Source organism: Thermobia domestica, chromosome 8, assembly GCF_964235325.1.
Source record: "Thermobia domestica chromosome 8, izTheDome1.hap1.1, whole genome shotgun sequence".
In the NCBI taxonomy this organism is placed as follows: Eukaryota; Metazoa; Arthropoda; class Insecta; order Zygentoma; family Lepismatidae; genus Thermobia; species Thermobia domestica.
The window spans coordinates 258008699-258028449 of record NC_137461.1 but is presented as its reverse complement, the minus strand read 5'-3'; the positions used below and the strand labels follow the sequence as shown (position 1 = coordinate 258028449).

The following is a 19751-nucleotide window of genomic DNA, read 5'->3' as shown; positions in this document are numbered from 1 at the left end:
GGTAAATTTCCTAAAATTGGTCCGGCGATTTCTGGCTTGGTCACATGTTCTAAGAACCACGAGGTTTTTATTTTATTTTATTTTATTTTTACAGTAAGGCCACCAATGTTAAAGGTTGCCGAAAAGTTATCTTATATTAGAAATCTTTGAAAGGGGCCTATATTTAAAACGGTTCAGATTTGTGAAAGATAGCCTTCTACAAATGTTGTTCAGAATTAAATTTTGAGCAAATTCACTGACTTTATCATATTCTCCAGGGGCGTAGCGTGATCAAAAATTTGGGGGTTCACTATTTCCTCAATTATTTTACAAATATCCATATAATAAGAATGCAAGTAGATATTTTAGAGGAGAAAGTTAGAGCATGTACCTCCTACACTACCTTACCCCCCGACGCGACGCTTTTGCCTAACCTACCTTTATCGCAAAAATGTCGATATATAACGTTAAATACTGATATATACATTATTACAGTATTTTATTTTATTTACTTTTACGGTATTTAGTTAAATGTAAGTCATTGTAATTCCTCATAGATTTTATTTCATTAAGTAGAAGTAGTTTACTGTACTTAGCAAAGCCAGTATTAACTACTAGTTCTTTTTGTGTATGACCTATATTTTTATATCTTCTTTCTCTAATATGTGTTCTGAATATGAATCCTATAGATTTAAAAAAATCATTTTAATCCCAGGGTTCCCACTCGTCCTGGAAATGTTCTTGAAAATGCATTTCTGTTCTTGAAATTTACAGAAATACTGAATGTCAGATTTTTCATAATTATAATGAAGATTTTAATTGATTGCTGTTTTTGTTTGTTATTCCTGTTTTTGTGCTGAATAATAATGACATGATCCTGCATGTGTCGGTGGTTGGTGGGCTTTCTTTTTTCCAACGGTGGGAGAATTTCTCTTCTTCTTCTTTCATCCACTAGTCTGTCAAGTGAAAGCCAAAGAGAAAGTCAAGTGCGGAGCAAGGGGAAAGAGATAAGTGAAAATATACAGCAGCTGCAGAGAAAGAAAAGGAAATTGATGGAAACAAGTGAAGCTTTGGGGACTGAAGCAAATTAACTTGCACATGAAGCAGAGCACAACTCTCGCTTTACTTTATTGACAAAGTCAAATGTTATCCGTAGAGCAGCTTCGCTAAAGAAGAAAGAGATTATTTCAGTAGATGAGGAAATCACACAACTTCATACTCAGTTGAAAAGCTTGTAATATAATTTATTTTTCTCTCTAATTATATCTGTCACACTGTCACGCAATGATGTCATGTACGAGAAATAGATTTCAGGCTTTCCAATGCTTCTATATTTCCTTTATTTTAACGAAACCTCCTATATTTTTGTAGCATTGCTACTTCTTGTGAAAATAACAAGGAAATAAGGTGTGGGTGGTTGGAGGGCCTTTTGTCTCCACAGTAGAGTGGCTGAATGAAGAGATTTCTCTGTTTTTCGTTCTTTCGTGCTTATTGTCTAAAGATGATTACACCAGACAATATACAGTTAGCGAGCCTTGTCCAGTCAGTATTGGATTTAGAAAGACATTTCTTTCTGCGTCATGTTCGAAGCCGATGGTTAACTTTGTTTTCTGTGTGCAAACGCATCGTGGAACAACTTCCCGGACTGCGTAAGTACTTTCTACAGAGTCTGCCAGCACAAGATAGAGCATGTCATGAAAATAATCGTTAGAGAAGGATTAAACCATTTCTGAAAGACAAATTGTTTGAAGCCAGAAACTGCATTTCATCATTTGCACATCAGTTATTTTTTGATAAATTTTAGTTTCTTTCAACGCAAAGACCCGCTAATTCATTTACGACTCAGAGCTAGTCACAATGCTGCTCATTGAGGTTTGTGAAGCCAGGTGTGTTGGGGGAGAGGGAGGGTACTGCTTTATCTGCAGTTGATTTCAAGAACTATCTACGGCAACCTGAACTTGGAGTGAAAGCGCAAACTATAATAGCTAACTGCTCAGAGCTACAGAAGAAGGAATTCAGGGAGGATGTGAGGCGATTCTACATTTGTGTGGTTTCAAAACTGCTTAAGACATTACCAATATCGAAACCATTGTTGAAGTACCTGCCGTGTCTACATCCACTATTCAGAAAGGAGATTACTTGCATGTATTTGCAAATTATAAGAACATCAATGTCTTCATGGACGAGTTGAAACTCTATTATGTGGAGCCACTTATCGAAGATTCTTGGTTTATGGAAAATCCTGAGTGTGGTGATGTCAGATACTTGTCCGTGGATCAATACTGGGCGAGAGTATATGATGTGAGAAATTCATGTGCAACAATTAAATATCCAGTAATGTTTAAAGTGGTCAACGCTTACCTGTCAGTATTTCATGATAGTGCTGATGTGGAACGTGGTTTTTCAGAGAACAGACACATTTTAGAAAGTGATCGACTCCATCTTTTGTATAAAGACTCTGAGAACTGTAAAGGATGTATGTAGGATGTATACGAATTAGAATGTATGGAGGAAAAGTTGAAAACATATCTCTCACAAAGCAGTTAATAGATGCTATGGAGAATACCTGGAGAAAGTATAAAGATTACTGAAAAGAGTACGGATCCAAAGAGGCCACAGTGGCAAAGATTTCCATAGAAGAAAGTGCGTTAAGAAATGCGAAGCAAGAAGCTATATCAAAGTAAGTTTCGAAGAGTGAATCGTCTCTGAAGGAATTAAATAAAATGGATGAAACAGTACAGAAGGAAATGGAAGTAGCTACTAGACTGATGATTGATGCTCAGACAAGATTATCTTCTGCGCTATCAAAAAAGGACACGGCTGACGCTAGTGTTGCCCAGGCAATGATCCAGACCGTATCCTTAAAGATGAATGAACTACAGAAAATTCAAGACGAGCAGAACAAAGAGAAATGAAAGATGGCAAATAAGCATATTCAGTAGGGTGCATCGAATTTCCACTTTTTTTGAAATCAGCTTACCCTTAGTGATATTTTTTTTGCAAAATGGCCTCCATATAACGTATAAAAAATTGCAAGTCGATTGGTCAATATCTTTAGGTGCCACCAACGGCCAAAAGTTTTGAAATTTTGTTAAAAAATAAATGTTATTTTTAAAAATGTAAAATATCTAGTTTTATGAAATATGGTTATCCTATCTGGTTTTGTTTCTGTAAAAGGTCAATATTTTACGTGAAAAAATTTCAGCTTGATGAGTCAAGTCATTCAGGTGCCACCTGTGGCTTAAAATATGGACAAATGTGTCCCTACTTTTTCATTTTTTTAAAATTAAGTAGCATTGTTTGTGATTCATCTGGATCGTTAATTAGATAAGAAAGATTTTGTTTTACATCTGCAGCTATTTGCTTATTTCCAAACGTTAATGATTGAAATGACCCAGAACTCACCATGAGGAGGTGGCTGTAGTTCGAGTTCCGCCCACCCATATATACTAATGTTGCATATGGTAGTGCAAGTCATATTGTTACTCTTTTACCTCAAACTGTTTTTCTTTCCTTTTTTGCATTACATTCTGGTATGTTTTTTCTTGTTTGTAGTGTTGATAGGACAAATCTATGTCGTGCTTCTTGCCCACATACCGTTGATGCCGCTTCTGTCCCCAACTTCACCATTCTTTCTACCGCGCGAGTGTGACAGGGTAAGGATGTAATATATTCATTAGCCATTGGAGCCGTCTTTACATTTTCTCTTAGCTTCTGCAGGCTCAAGTGTTTTATCAGTGGTGACTCTGTCAGCGTCATGTTGACCAATTAATCATATCAACATAGTTTGTCGCTTCTAAGTTGATTTCAGGGATGACGAATTCTCGTACCGGTACGCGATCACCAGATTGGGTCGTTTGTCTTGCTTTTAGGACTCGCCTCCAGCCGAGCTCTCGTACGTTAGCATCTTGCTCAGTCAACATTGATAGAAGTAGGTTTTCAGGATGACCGTACCACGCATTTCTACGGACATTGGATCAATTATTTTCCTGTATTTCGCTTCCATGTGGCGAGAAGTCGTGATGAGTTGCCACAAATGACGAGCTTCTTCTGCACACGATGTATTACGGATCACAGCAAACCGGAGTGGCGCGTAGACCATCATGATGTACTGGACGATGGTTTTAAGTTCATTCGTGGGTTCTTTTGTTCCTACGCACAAACGTAAGACTCTATTTGCTGTAATTACCCATCTGGCTTGATGGATTTTACCAGGGTTCATGTGAGCTAACTCAATGGGCCATTCTCCTGAAGAAACCGCTTGGCAGATATTCAGCACTTATTTTTGATCCGTGTTTAATGAATCTTCAGTGAAGTTGAGATCCCAGTCTACTGGAACGGGCTGAAAAATCTGGAGTGACAACTCTTCACAGATTGGAAGTGCTGATCCTATTGGTCCTTTAAATGTATTTGGTAAAGTAGACTTGCCGTCTATAAATTCAATCAAATGTCGAAATGGGAGTTCATTCGTGTGTATGATGATTAATTGGTCAGCATGACGCTGACAGAGTCACCACTGACGAAACACTTGAGCCTGCAGAAGCTAAGAGAAAATGTAAAGACGGCTCCAATGGCTAATGAATATATTACATCCTTACCCTGTCACACTCGCGCGGTAGAAAGAATGGTGAAGTTGAGGACAGAAGCGGCATCAATGGTATGTGGGCAAGAAGCACGACATAGATTTGTCCTATTAACACTACAATCAAGAAAAAACATACCAGAATGTAATAAAAAAAAAAAGAAAAGAAAAACAGTTTGAGGTAAAAGAGTAACAATATGACTTTTACTACCATATGCAACATTAGTATATACGGGTGGGCGGAACTCGAACTACAGCCACCTCCTCATGGTGAGTTCTGGGTCATTTCAATCATTAACGTTTGGAAATAAGCAAATAGCTGCAGATGTAAAACAAAATCTTTCTTATCTAATTAACGATCCAGATGAATCACAAACAATGCTACTTAATTTTAAAAAAATGAAAAAGTAGGGACACATTTGTCCATATTTTAAGCCACAGGTGGCACCTGAATGACTTAACTCATCAAGCTGAAATTTTTTTCACGTAAAATATTGACCTTTTACAGAAACAAAACCACATAGGATAACCATATTTCATAAAACTAGATATTTTACATTTTTAAAAATAATATTTATTTTTAACAAAATTTTAAAACTTTTGGCCGTTGGTGGCACCTATAGATATTGACCAATCGACTTGCAATTTTTTATACGTTATATGGAGGCCATTTCGCAAAAAAATATCACTAAGGGTAAGCTGATTTCAAAAAAAGTGGAAATTCGATGCACCCTAATATTCAGACACTGAAGAAAATTAAAGTGTAACTGAAACTTTTACTGTTAGATATATTTCCTTTGATGCACTAAATTCTGTGTGCAATTTTTTATTTAGATACTTAACAAACCAACTCTTTGTATAATATGTTTTGCTATTTTTTTTTATGAATTGTGTATTGATTTTTACAACTTACGTATATTATTTGAAAAAGAAAAAAAGGTTTAACATAGAAATGATAGGATCTTGCCAGTCATGAAATTATTCACATCTTGGAGACGTATACTTACAACACTGATATTCTAATACAGATCCTTTTTACACTTTCCTTATGGTCGTTGCTTAGTACTGGTGAGCTACGTACAAAAACTCTAAGAAACTGGTATAAAATTTTGCAACAAGATAATTACCCATTTAGTTATATTTAGAGTGGAATGTATGTTCATATAACAATTGGTATAATTTCCATGTTTTTTTTATTTATTTATTTATTTATTTATTTCTACCTATTGGATAATTGAAATGTTCCTTTTTCATAGCTTCACGAAACCTCCCATATTTTTTCGTCATGATTTCCTATATATATATATTTATTTCCATTAGCATTGAAAAGGCTGAGATTTTTATTGTTTGTAAATTTGTTCGGTGCACAATTAAAATGCCATGTAGAAAGAATGAAAATACATGTGCTGGATGTGGGTGGATCGGGTGACTATAAGGGGAGTTGAAAAAAAAAGCAGCACATCACGCTCCGCTTTTTGTATTTAATTATTGTGTATTAATACTATACTTGCATTAATAGGCACTGCATAAACTACTGCACTTTTCATTTCACTGTTGTGAATTTTTAACCTACAGTTGCAATCCTGTTTTATCTTCCCGTGTCGAAGTCCTGGAAAATTGGTGATTTGTCCTGGAAATTGTTTTGGGAAAGAGAGTGGGAACCCTGTAATATGCAAAGATACTTAAATTACACCCTTGTTTATAAGCTTATTGTTTCCGAGAAGGATTAAAGATTAATATCGCAACTCTAAAATACCCTATGTATAAAAATATTCATTTTATTATTAGTAACATTTTTGTCTTCATACAAAGAACTTACTTCCAGTTGTCTGTATCACTCCTTTATTTTATCTTAGTTTCTGTTATTACCTTTAACCTTTAATATGATTTGTCAATTTATTTATTTATTCCTTTTTTTTAAAACTCCCTTTCCTCTGTCGGGAAGGATTGCTGATAATCGTGTTACCTAGTTAGTTCTGGCGATGGCTTTGAAATGAAGAATTTTATTTTCGTTGTTATTGTGGGAGCAATTTTTTTTTTTTTTTTTTTTTTTTTTAAGTTTCTGAAAAATTAAAATTACAAGTTTCTTATGAGGAATCAGTTGTGGACAGTTATTCTGAAATTTAAGAAAAATCGAAAAATCTCATTAGTGCGGAAGATGTCAAGTCGCCATGCTGTGAGCCCATGCTGAACACTTTATACACGTGTATTTATAAATGAAATATGGCATTCGTACCTTATAAAACTAATTTCAACTTCATTCTTCCTAACAAAAGACGATTTCCTGTCCAAATCAAATAAATTTGAAATGATATAGAAACTGAAAAAAAAAAAAAAAAATTGCCTGAAATGCCTGCTTCAGCTCTCTCAGCGTCTTCTTTAGCAACTTCAGCTGCATTGACTGTATGCTTCATGCCTGTATTGTTGCTGTGTCGGCTGGAAAGTCTTTAATGACGTTTGGAGATTTTGCACATCATATTTTGCGTAGAATTCTATCGATAGCACAAGAATCAAACAGAATAAATACCATATTCGATGTGTATAAAGAGGATAGTGCAAAATCGTACGAACGCTTCAGGAGATGTGAGACTCAACCCATTGAAATTACCATCAATGGCGCAAAAAATCCAATGCAAAAAAATATGCATGCGTTCTGGACATCTTCCCAAAATAAGTACAGGCTGCAAATGTTTTTCGCTGACAAACAGTCAGTCATGAACTGTGACTGACTGTCAGTCAGTCAGTCAAACAGTCATGAATTGTGAGAGATGGATGTGTATGTTGGTGGGTTTAGAAGTTTGTGGGAAAAGAAGCATTCACATATTAAATGAGGAAATAAGCGATATTCCTGATTTTGAAATGCAAGCTAGAAGAAGCTGATGAGAGGATATTTTTTTCATATTAAGTATGCAGTCTTTAACTCGAGCATTAAGCAACTAATTCTTGCATCTTCTGATGTTGATATCGTCATTTGTGCCTTGTATTATTACCACAAAGACTTGCAGAATTCACGAATTAGTAGAATTATGGGTATTATGTAGGGCTGGGATTACTTCACGGTATGTTCCCACCCATATTCTTGCTGAATGTAGCTTACTTTCGGTGCTACAAGTGGTATCACATACTTGATGAAACCCCAGGACTCGACCCATCTCGGTATGGCTACACAGAGAATGATGGCGAATGAATCCGAGAATGTTACTTGGAACTCTTCCTATTGACTTCCCATTCTCCTGCACTTGTAAAAAATGCGCAAGAAACATATCTTGTAAGTGTCACATTAATGTTATGTCTTGTCAATTCTGTAGTTGTGAAAGCAGCGAATGTAAAAATCCGTTCACGTAATTTTGATGGTATTGAGTCACATTTATTTCTATAAATCACATCTCTATTCACCTATTCGTCTGAACTAAATATCACTTTGTTTATCGATTGCATTTTTATCCCAACTTAGTGTTGTATCTTGTAAAGAAAAATGGAAATAAGGTTTTTGTTTGTACGTTCAGAGTAATCAGTATTTGAAGTGATGGGAGAGAAAACAATTCATACAGTTACAAAAAATAATAAACAAATATAACTTTAAACTTAACTTGATAATAAACGAGAATGTAATTTAAGTATCTTTGCAGAATAAAATTATTTTCTTGTAAAAGATAGAATGTATATTCAGAACTCAGATAACAAATATATAAGAAATGTAGGTTATATACAAAGAGAACTAGAGAGAACTCGGAGAGAACACTGGCTTTACCAAATACAGTACAACTCCTACTAAATGAAATAAAATCTCCGAGAAATTATGGTGAATTGCATTTAACTAAATACCGTGAAAATAAATAGAAAAAAAATGTTCCGTATGCGTTTACGTTATATATATATCAGCATTTAACTTTGCGCGCATTTTTGCGCTATAGCTAGGTTTTATTTAGGCAAGGGCGTCGCGCCGTAGGGGGTAGAACAGGGAGCTACATGTCCCAACTTTTTCCCATGAAATATCTACTTCCCACTTTATCATATGGATATTTGTCTGGTCCACATATTTGTAAGATAGTTTAGGAAATAGTGCACTCCCAAATTTTTGATGACGCTACGCCACTGCACAAAAAGGTAAAAGTAGTGAATTTGTTCAAAATTTAATTCTGAACTTCTTTTTGTAGAAGGCTATTAAAACAAAAACAAAAAAAATCTCAACCGTTTTAAGTATATTCAAAAGTTTCTGATATAATTTTTCGCCGACCTTTGACTTTTGCGGCCATATTGCCTAGGAACTTTTTTTTTTTTTCAGGACATGTGACCAAGCCAGAAATCATCCACTAGTACCATCAGGCAAAGTCCAGTAATAATATGCTCTCGACCTTTTCGATCCAACAGGACCTAGGCTGGCCCCCACACTATATTCTATGCACTGACAGTAATTACTTATATTCACACTTTCATTCCTTAACGAAAAATATTTCACATTGTATTTTACCCATAAATTTTCTATTTGGTAGAACCTTCTGCGCGAGTGAACCCGGTATGCCACCAGCCTCGCCTTGCATTGCCTCGGTTAGGTACACTTTTTGCTTTTGATGGACTAACTAACTAAACTAACTAACTCTATGGCCTATGGAACCCGGAGGTTCAATGCCGCGTTCACAAAAGCTCTCCACTGACTTCTATCCTTAGCTAACTGCATCCAGTTTCCACTCTGTATTCCAATCTCTGCGAGATCCATCTTAATATTGTCCTCCCATCTGCGCCTAGGTCTTCCTAATGGTCGTTTTCCGATTGGTCTTCCAGTCAAGACTTTGAAAGCGTCTCTACTTTCTTCCATTCTAGCTACATGACCCGCCCATCTAAGCCTCCTAGACTTGACGACCCTAACAATGTTGGGTAAACCGTATAAATTATGTAGTTCCTCGTTATGTAGTTTCCGCCATTCCCCATTCCCGTTCCTCTTGGGTCCGAATATTCGTCTCAGGATCTTGTTCTCAAATACTTTCAGTCTATGTTCTTCCCTCAGAGTAAGTGACGATGTTTCGCAGCCATACAGAACTACAGGCATGATTATCGTTTTGTATATTTTAAGTTTCAACTTCCTCGACAGAATTCGCGACGACAAGAGATTTTGAACCGAATAGTAACACGAATTCCCTGCTTTTAGTCGACATTTAATTTCTCCGTGAATATGATTTTCCTCTGTTAATATTGATCCTAGATATTTGAAAGTATCCACTTTATCAAAAGTATTATTTAGTATTTTAACGCACCCATAATTTGCTGTATTCCGGTCCCGACGCACTTCCATGTATTTAGTTTTCTCTGCATTTACTTCTAAACCCATGTCCCTGCAAGCATTTAATAAGATCTCTGCATTTCTTTCTATTGTTCTCCTATCATCCCCTATTAAATTTACATCATCAGCATATGCTATAACCTGGTGAATACCGTTCAACTGTAAGCCCTGGTTGCTATCTTTGATTTTCCTTATAGCGTATTCCAAAACGAAGTTAAATAATAATGGCGACAACGCATCTCCTTGTTTCAGGCCATTTTCGACGTGAAAGCTCGTGGACAAAAATTTTCCTACCCGGACTTTACTTTGGGATTCATTTAAACATATCTTAATTAATCTAATTAGCTTTCTCGGTATTCCAAGTTCTGTAAGAACGTTGTATAATGTTTCTCTCCTAACCGAGTCGTACGCCATTTTAAAATCAATAAATAGTTGATGTACCGGGGTATTGTATTCCCACTTTTTTTCGAGTATTTGGCGAATGGTAAATATTTGGTCGATAGTTGATCGATTTCGTCTAAATCCGCACTGATAATCTCCAATAATTTCATCTGCGTATGGGGTCAGTCTTGCTAACAGAATATTTGAAAGGATTTTATAGGATGTTGACAGAAGAGAAATGCCTCGATAATTATTACAGTCAGTTTTGTCGCCTTTCTTGTGGATTGCAAGAGATTCTTTCCACTCTTGTGGCAATTCTTCCTTGTTCCAGATAAGGAGAATGAGTTTGTGTATCTTGTTCCACAATTTTTCGCCTCCAGCTAAAATTAACTCAGCCGGAATTTCATCTACACCCGGAGATTTGTGTTTCTTTAATTTCTTTATAGCGGTTTCTACTTCTATTCGGTTGGGTTCTGGAATATACGGTTCTGCGGTGTGTATCTCCTTTTCTCCACGAACACTAGTTTTTGGTTGCGTGTTAAGCAAATCGTCAAAGAAATTTTCCATCTATTTAAGATGCTATCCGTGTCAGTGAGAACTGTACCGTCAGATTTCTTTAATATATAAGCACGAGGTTGATAGCCTTTCTTAAATTCGTTGATTCCCTTATACATGTCCCGGATGTTTTTATTTTTACTATTATCTTCAAGTTCCTTAATTTTAGCTTTCAGAAAATCGCGTTTCTTTGTTCTAAAAGTTTTGGAAGTTTCCCGCCTGATATCTGCGAAATTTTGTGTAGTCATTTCATTCGGATTTTGTAGCCAGCGTAATTTTGCCTGTTTTCTCTTCTCTGCTAGTTTTATGCATTCCTGGTCGAACCATGGTTTGTTCCTACGTATTTCTGCGTGTCCCAATTTTTCTTTTGCTGAAATTTTAATGCTATCTCTAATTTCAATCCAGGTATCCTCAACACTCCGAATCTTCTAAAGCCGAAAATCTATTCGAAACTTCAATCTGGTATTCCTCTCTTACCTGGCTCTCTTCTAATTTCTTTAAATTGAATCTCTCCGTTTTCGGACAATGAATATTACCTTTATTCAACGATAACCTCTCTCGTATTATCGCTGCTACCAAATAGTGGTCAGTGTCACAATCAGCCCCTCTAAACGACCGGACATCAATTATGCTAGATTGCCTTCTTCTATCTACTAAAACGTGATCAATTTGATTATGTGTTTTCCCGTCTGGTGATGTCCAAGTGTATTTATGAGCGTCGCGATGTGGGAATTTTGTACTCTTCACGATTAGGTTTTTGGATGTTGCGAAGTTCACGAGTCTAACACCGTTGTCATTACTTTCCTTATGCAGACTTTCGTTCCCTATAATCGGTTTGAAAATATCGTCTCGTCCTACCTTCGCATTGAAATCCCCTAATAGAATTTTCATAATGTATCGCGGGAGTTGGTCAAATATCCGTTCCACTTCTTCGTAAAAACTGTCTTTTATATCGTCATCCTTATCTTCCGTTGGGGCATGTACATTTAAAACAATAATATCATACCACCGTCCCTTAAGAGTAATAAAAGAAAGTCTGTCAGTAACAAATTCAACCCGTTTAATTGCTGGTAATATACGTTTATGAACGAAAAACCCTGTTCCTAACTGGTGATTTTTATTTCCTTCCCCGTAAAAGAACGTAAAATTTCCGGAATTCTCAGATCCATTTCCTTCCCACCTAACTTCCTGAACTCCTATTACGTCCATCCTGTATTTCTCTAACTCCCTCGTTACGGATTTTAACGCGCCTGCCCTATAAAGACTCCTAATATTCCATGTTCCAAATCTCATGTCCATTTTCTTTTGCTGAGGTCGTGCCAAGTTATCAGTCCTTGTCCGAGGCTTTTGTGAATATTTCTGAACAAGTGCTTTTTTTTACAGGATGAGGTTGTTAGCCCTACCCAAACCCCCAAGCTGGAGGACCACTCCTAGTCGGCTGTCCGCGACTGCTTATTCAGTATATTCGCAGCTAACCTCTATATCTAGAGGCCTTCTCCTCGATCCGCAACCTGAGGACGTGCCATGCCGTGGTGATAGGAACCCAGCTTTTGATGGACACCTTGCACAAAGTAGTGTGTTCTCTGCAGTGTCGTTTTTATATCATATGTCTGGACACTGTGTTTATACCCATAACGCTTAAATCATCCTGAAGTGATTCTGCACTCAGAAATGCAACTTCTCCCATAATAAACAATTTGTAAGGCACTAGTGGTGCTTTCCTGATTAAAGAAGTAGAAGTAGCATATTCTTTCTTATGTAATTGAAATACTTTCCTTTTGTATTTGATATTTTTATTTATTTATTTATTTTTTTTTTTAATGTATGTACGTAGGTAAGTGCTCGGAGAAGGCTGCAGAGCCTTAACTTCGTCACGTAAAAGAAGTCATAAATAAGTAAATCATGAATTCAGTTTTAATTCCTTAAATAGGATAGCAAATGCTAAACTTGTTGTAGTGTGAGTATTGTGCTACGAACCGTAATGGAATATGTAGTAGTAAACAGTAAACTACAAGTAATCTGTAGGCCACAAAAAGTATTGTAGTCCCTGCTGGTCAAACGTTTTGTGCGTGCGCCTTTTTTGCATGTGGTCTCGTGTTCAATCCCCGGTGTGAAAAGCATTGTAGTGGGTTGGATTCTGCTTTAAATAGTAGGTCCACGTCCCATTTTGGAAAAAAAAGGAGGTCCCCTGCTGTTATTTGTGTGGTGCAAAATTTTAGTGTTTTTGTTCATTAGTCTTAAAGTTACAAGGGCGTATCCAGATAAATGGTTCATCTTGTATAAATAAAATAATTTCATATTAATGTACAATCCAAGAGTATGGCAAAAATATTAGAGCGGTAACATGGTAACGGCGGAATTGAAATAATTAGTAAGACAATTGTTCTGTGCTCTGTGTGTCTTGTCCTGTTCTCTTATGAACTAATGTTACGAAAAGTGGCCTGTGCCTTCGTGTTTATGAGTTTAGTTGAATATTTCCTTCCTCTCTGGGAACGTCATCAGCATCATTTTCGTTAATATATACAGATCGTTTTTCCTTTTACAATTTCTGCCGTTAAGTGATTAGTAGTCTTATTAAGGAAATCAAGTAGGATCTCAACAGGTGTTTTCTGGGGATATTTACATTACTTCAAAAATTAAATCTGAACACGTTGCCCTCATTTGAAATTGAATTGTCAATTGAATCTCATTAAGTGAGTGCGGTAAAGCCAATGCTGAAGTTGCGCGGACTATCAAAGTGCATAAAAGCATAGTAGGTAGGCAGTTAGCTAAGATTCGGGAAGCAGGATGCATAAAAAGTGAAAGAATTGCAGATATGGTCGAAAAGTGAATTCCTCTCCTAGTGGCGGTTGTCTTGCAGACAGATTTCAGTCATCACAAGATGCAGGTCCCTGCAACGAGTTGGCGGGAGACATCTGGTGTCAATGTTCGTTCACGTACGGTGAGAAAGAAATTGGAGTCCATGTGTTTGCGTTCACAATAGGACTGTTAAGAAGCCGTGCCTTATACAAAAACAATGTAGAATGTGTGTGCAGTCGGCCAAAGCTCACAAGGATTAGAGTAGCGAACAGTAGCGCCAAGTAATGAGAGAAAGTGGAAAAAGAAGCACTTAGTCCTGCGTGTACTGTTGAAACTTCGATGTACCCGATAAATGTCATGATTTGGAGATGTTTCTCTTCTAGTGGGTTCGGTAGAATCCTTATTTGTAATGGTTTTGTTAATGCATTAACATACAAAATGATTTATCAGACAAAAAAAAAAAGGGATTTTTTTCAGCGGTAAACCCTTTACCCTTCAAGACTATTCTGACCCTTGCCACCATGCCAAAGTTATAAAAGATTATATCCTTTTCTGACGGCACGTTACACTACTTCTTTCTCCCGTTAATCCACCAGACTTAGCCGTATTGAAAATTTATGGCCTTATTTGGAGCTTGTGATTCGTACAAGGACACCTACAACAGGAAATCAGTTAATTGATGGAATACACGAGGTCTGGCAACATTGCATTGAAGTAAGGACACTCCAAAACTCAGTGAACTCCATGCCAAAACGATGCAATCTGTATCATTGTTGCACAGTTTTGGTAATAAAAAATCTGGACACACTCAATTTTTTAATGGTTATATTGGCGTCCGAACTACACGCAAGGGCTCTAAAACTTCAGCTTAAAATGATCGTGTCCGTGGGTTTTCTTAAGGCTCCCTCATTTCCTCCCACAATCTCATTCCACCAGTTCTCTCATAATCATTTACTTCCATTAATCATTTGTTTCCTGTCATCTACAGATCATAATCGTGGGACGTAAAACTAGACATTCCATTTAATTTTCATTTGGCAAGGTAACTTATTTTTAATGAGTCTAAGAAGTTTTATACTTATTTTATTCAGTGCCGTCAACATAGTTTTGTAGTGGTGAAGTGATTTTTTTTCTTAAGGCTACTTATATTGAGCTTATTTTTTTTTTTTATTTTTTTTTAACAGCATTAAAACATTATTTTACTTTCCAGGTTCCAGTGTGGTTAATCTCTTTCCTTGTGGCAGTTCTCTTGATTGATGAAATCACTACAGCTAAACAGAAAAAGCCAAAGTCTGTGACTACTTTGATAGATGCAAAGTGGCCTGTGACGCCTCTCGTGCTGGAAGCAGCTGAATATCTCGCTGATGAAAACCCGGATTTCTTTTGGGGTTATGTGGATAACATTAATGAGTTAGACCCTGAATTTATACAGTACAGTAAGTATTCATATTTGTTTACAGATCTTAAAAAATGTCGTTTTTCTTGAGATGCCAAGAGAATTTCTCAATATCTTTAGTATTTTGCCGTCATTAACTGGTTATCTGAAATTGTATACGGTCTCTTGCAAGATGAGAAATACAGAGTATGAAAGTATAAATAACGTACGTACTGTACCTGTTTTTATATTTTTATACATTTCTTTATTATTTTAATAGTAGAATAAGTGAATAAATTTACCTTTCACTTTAACATAAATTTATAAGCTAGCTAAACATCCGTTTTTCGAACGGGGAAATAGGTTTATGGGAATTATTTGAATGATGTATTGATTCCTCTGTCCAATTGAGATTCTTTTTTTAATTGAAGTGGAATGTTGAAAACCCAGCTCGACTAAAGTCCTAAATATGCTCAAAAATTCAATTCATACTCTGCAGACGGTATTCTCGAAAATTCACACCCTTCACATCTGTAGGAAACGCAGTTCGATCAGTGAAGATGTAATTGTGAACCACTTTAGTGTTGTTGTTTTGTTCGCTAATGTCCTGTCTTTTCTTTCCACCTCAAATCTTGAATTATGCTCTTCTGTAGATTCTTCTCGCCTGATTGATGTCACTGTGTATATCTCTCTCACTTCGTGCGATCTTCTTTTCCTTACGAAACACCGTGTGCGTGGGTTTTCTCGGGGTTCTCCCGTTTCCTGCCACTTCCTTCATTCCACCATTTCATTCATTTCTCATTATCACCGTCTCCTTTAGCCTAACCGGCATAACCGTGGGACGTAAAACTCAAAGATTTCATTTCATTTTTTCTTTTCCTTACGGTTCTAAATCTGTCATTGGACATGCGTAGTTTTTCTTCTTAAGTTTCTCGCTGATATTGTTTAGTCTTTTCTGAAAGTCTACGGTGAAAACCGATGGACAACTAAGCTTAGCAATTAGATTTCTGAGCTTCCGACATCTTGTGGCCATGTTAGCCCATCACGTGTAAAAAAATAACGTCCCTCGGCGAACACAGTACCCGGGAAATTGGGGAGAAAGAAAGGAGTGGGGAAGGAAGAAAACTACCTGAGATCATTATGTTAGATACCAACCCTCCATTTGCTTTATGTAAATTAGGAAAACCTCACTCCGGATGGCTGGCCTGAAAAAAACTTTTACACACTTCCGAACCCGGGACCTTTCGCACCAACAGCGAACAATAGAAAGTATTTTACGGCGAGTAAAATGAAAAAATGATAATATTAAAACGTAATAATTAATGAATCTGTTGTTACGGCATGAAGTACTCTGTATTTGCAATAAATTTTGGACCCCAGCTACTTTGTTATTATACGCATTTTAATCAACATAATATAAAATCCCAATTCGAGATGGATGCAAAAATTCATATCAGTTAGTGAAGCCGTTCGACCGTGAAGCGATTACTAACAAGATTATATTACTTTTATTAGCGTAGAAGAATCGTAAGAACAAAAGAATATGAGACCCGGGAGACACTAGTTCGATTCTCAGTGGAGCTCATGCTGTTCAAATCCTACGTTATGCTGTAGGTTCACATCTCATATAGCTTCGGCGCTGAACGGGGCGCTAAACTTCAAATCAACTCAACCAACCCAAAGGAGAAGAAACAGAATAAGGGCAGATGCGCCTGATTCTGGCGCTATTCGTAATTGTGAAGGGAGTGCCTGTTATTGGGACGTTATATTTGTTGTAACTTAAGTGGTGGATTGAGCGTTACAGGAGGGTCATTTCAAACGTTCTGCGCACTGAAAGATTTTATGGGTGTTAATAATTTATTGTTCAAAATACCTTTACAGGCCTCTTCGCTATAATCTCCATTCTTGCTTATGACAGTTTCCCAACGTATTGCTAAATTCTGTATTCAGGTAGGGCACTTTCATTGTTGAGCTGTCTGATCACTCGGGTCACCTCACTCGAATCTTCGTCAGTTGTATCGAAACGTTTTCCCTGGAGTGATTCCTTCAATTTGGGGAATGAATAAATCTGGTGGGCTCAAATCAGGACTATATGGTGTATGGGGAAGTATTTCCCATCTATACTTGTCGAGTGTTTCCCCTCACTTGTAGGGCAGTGTGCTTTCTGCTCTTCACTCAAATCATGCGGGACCCATCTGGCAGCGATTTTTCTCATCTTTAACTTTTCAATAATTATTCTGTAAACTGAAGTGCCAAACATTCTGGCCTCATATGCAATTTCTTCACATGTTTTTCGTCGATCCTCTCAAAATGTCATTCACAATAATCTCAGACGTACAGTCTGTTGCAGTTGACGGTCTTCCACTTCTTGGGTCGTCCGCAGTGATTACACGACATATACGGAAACGAGCTGACCACTGTGATACAGTGCTACGATTCCACAAATGTGTCGCAAAGCATTGTAAATTTCAGTTGGATTCTTTCCATGTAGAGTTTCGATTTTCATATAGGAACGCTGTCACTATGTCGGATTCACCTTCCATTTTAACATTGAATTTCTCACAATACAACTACCCGAACCATGGAACACAGAAATAACCGTCAAGCTCAAACTTTGACTCACAACTGGCATAAAATTGAACTTGATCATACCACTCAAACGGTCGCGCATGCGCTGTGTGCAAGACTTTTGAAATGACCCTCGTAACTACAATAATGGTTGCAGTAGTATTAGATACTATTTTGTATAGAAAGAAATAAGCGAAGTGTATGTATTCTGTAAAGCATGTGATAAAGGTTTTAAGATCATGGGTTTATTAGTTTCCTGTTTCATTTCAGAAACGCCAAAAGAGTATTATGAATTTATCCTTTCGGAGGCAAGTACCTTCGTATCGCCAATGCAGATATCCATTTTAAAGTTTGCATTGTCGTTACATATTTATTCTCCAAAGATTGAAATGTACCACCAAGTGGCGATTGATCGAGGTCTGCCGTCTGAGTGTTTGGCGGTGGCTGACGTTCAAGGCACTTTGACATGCAGCATAGAGGAAATGGAAAATATGATTAACAGGGCGTTTGGCGTGAAGCCAGAAATGTTTAACATCGATCATCATTATCCAGGATCGCAGAATAACTCGATCGGTGTCGTTCTGTATGGAGAACTTGGGACAAAAGAATTTCAGGAGTTCCATGTAAAATTAAAGGAATACGCGTCTTCAGGAGATGTGGATTATGTATTACGACATTACGTAAAGGTAAGCTGTTATTTATAGGAACCTTAAATTATACAGGGTGTTTTAAAACAACTCCGACAACGTTTGGGAGGTGATTCCTGACACCAAGATAAAACAAGAAGTATAGACCAATCTGGGTACACAAATCCGTCTTTTCGAAGTTACAGGCTGCCGAAAACATGAAAAAAAAAAAAAAAAAACGAACTTTAAAGGTTCATAGCTCCAATACTAGGGGACCTACCGTAGTCGGGTCAAGAGTTTATTTAGGAACTAGTATGTGCCCTATCCAAATATTCGTGTTTCAGAATCCTACGATACTTCCGCAACAATTTTTATAGAGATGGTTGGTGAGTACTTCAAATTATATGGTCGTAGCCAAACTGACTCTGTAAAAATTGTCGCGTGAATATTTTAGGATTCTGAAACATGTATTTTTGGATAGCGTATATATTCGTTCCCAAGTGAAGTTTTAACGCGACTACGATAGTTCCTATAGTTTTGGAGATATGGATCTTTAAACTTAATTTTTTCATGTTTTCGGCAGCCTGTAACTTCGAAAAGAAGGATTTGTGTACCCAGGTTGGTCTATACTTCTTGTCTTATCTTAGTCTCAGGAATCACCTCCCAAACGTCGGTGTTATTTTGAAACACCTTGTATAATATGAGCTGTCTGAAGCCAGATCAAACTAACTTCATTTTCGTGCTGAGGGAAATTCGTCCTTATGGAAACAGTCAACTTGATATGAATTATGGTAAAATAAAATACCGTATACAAAAATAGATTGCGTTTGTTATTTTATATCCACTTAAAGCACGGAAACTAATAATAATAATAATAATAATAATAATAATTATTATTATTATTATTATTATTATTAGTAGTAGTAGTAGTAGTAGTAGTAGTAGTAGTAGTAGTAGTAGTAGTATTATTATTATTATTATTATTATTATTATTATTATTATTATTATTATTATTATTATTATTATTATTATTATTATTATTATTATTATTATTACAATCAATGATACTAGTTGTCTGAAACCAGAGTGCACTAGCTACATTTTTGCCGATTTCTGAGTTTAAGCATGAAATCATTTGCAGTTCGCGTATTTCACCAGAGTCAACTAAATGTAGAAGTTAACAGTCACATGAAGTCCAGCTCATGTCAAGTAGTTTTCATAAGGGCTAACTTTCCACAGCACTAAAAGAGGAGTTCGGTCTGGCTTTAGACAGAACATATTATCAGTTTGAAAGCATGTGCTACGAGCACTTGTTTTAAATCAGTTTTTGTTGCCGACCATTTTTTCTTCCAGGGTTTCATATTTTAGTTTAAAGGTATTTGTTTAGTTGAATATATTAACTTCGTCTCTATGCTGTCTTTCGCCGTTTCGAATTTACTTACGGCTGATTTTGTACAGCCATTCATTGTAGTTTGAACGCATTCGCCAAGAAGATATTACCGTTATTTTTATATTCCAAAATTTGAAACACTAAAGAGATCAGTAATTAAAATTTATTCAGTATCAATAAGGCTTATTTGACCTCAGTTTGTCTTTATATTTATAAGA

General features: G+C 36.6%; 1 protein-coding gene across 1 annotated transcript in view; it reads left to right on the top strand.

Annotated features, from left to right (window-relative positions):
* The first annotated feature begins 2157 nt into the window (after positions 1-2157).
* The window catches only part of Uggt (UDP-glucose-glycoprotein glucosyltransferase), a 126012-nt gene continuing 108418 nt past the window's right edge, over positions 2158-19751 (top strand). Inside the window, exons 1-3 of the mRNA XM_081767866.1 lie at positions 2158-2455; positions 14759-15010; positions 17788-18203. Of these exons, the coding sequence (XP_081623992.1) occupies positions 2158-2455; positions 14759-15010; positions 17788-18203 (966 nt within the window). The remainder of the gene's footprint in view (positions 2456-14758; positions 15011-17787; positions 18204-19751) is intronic.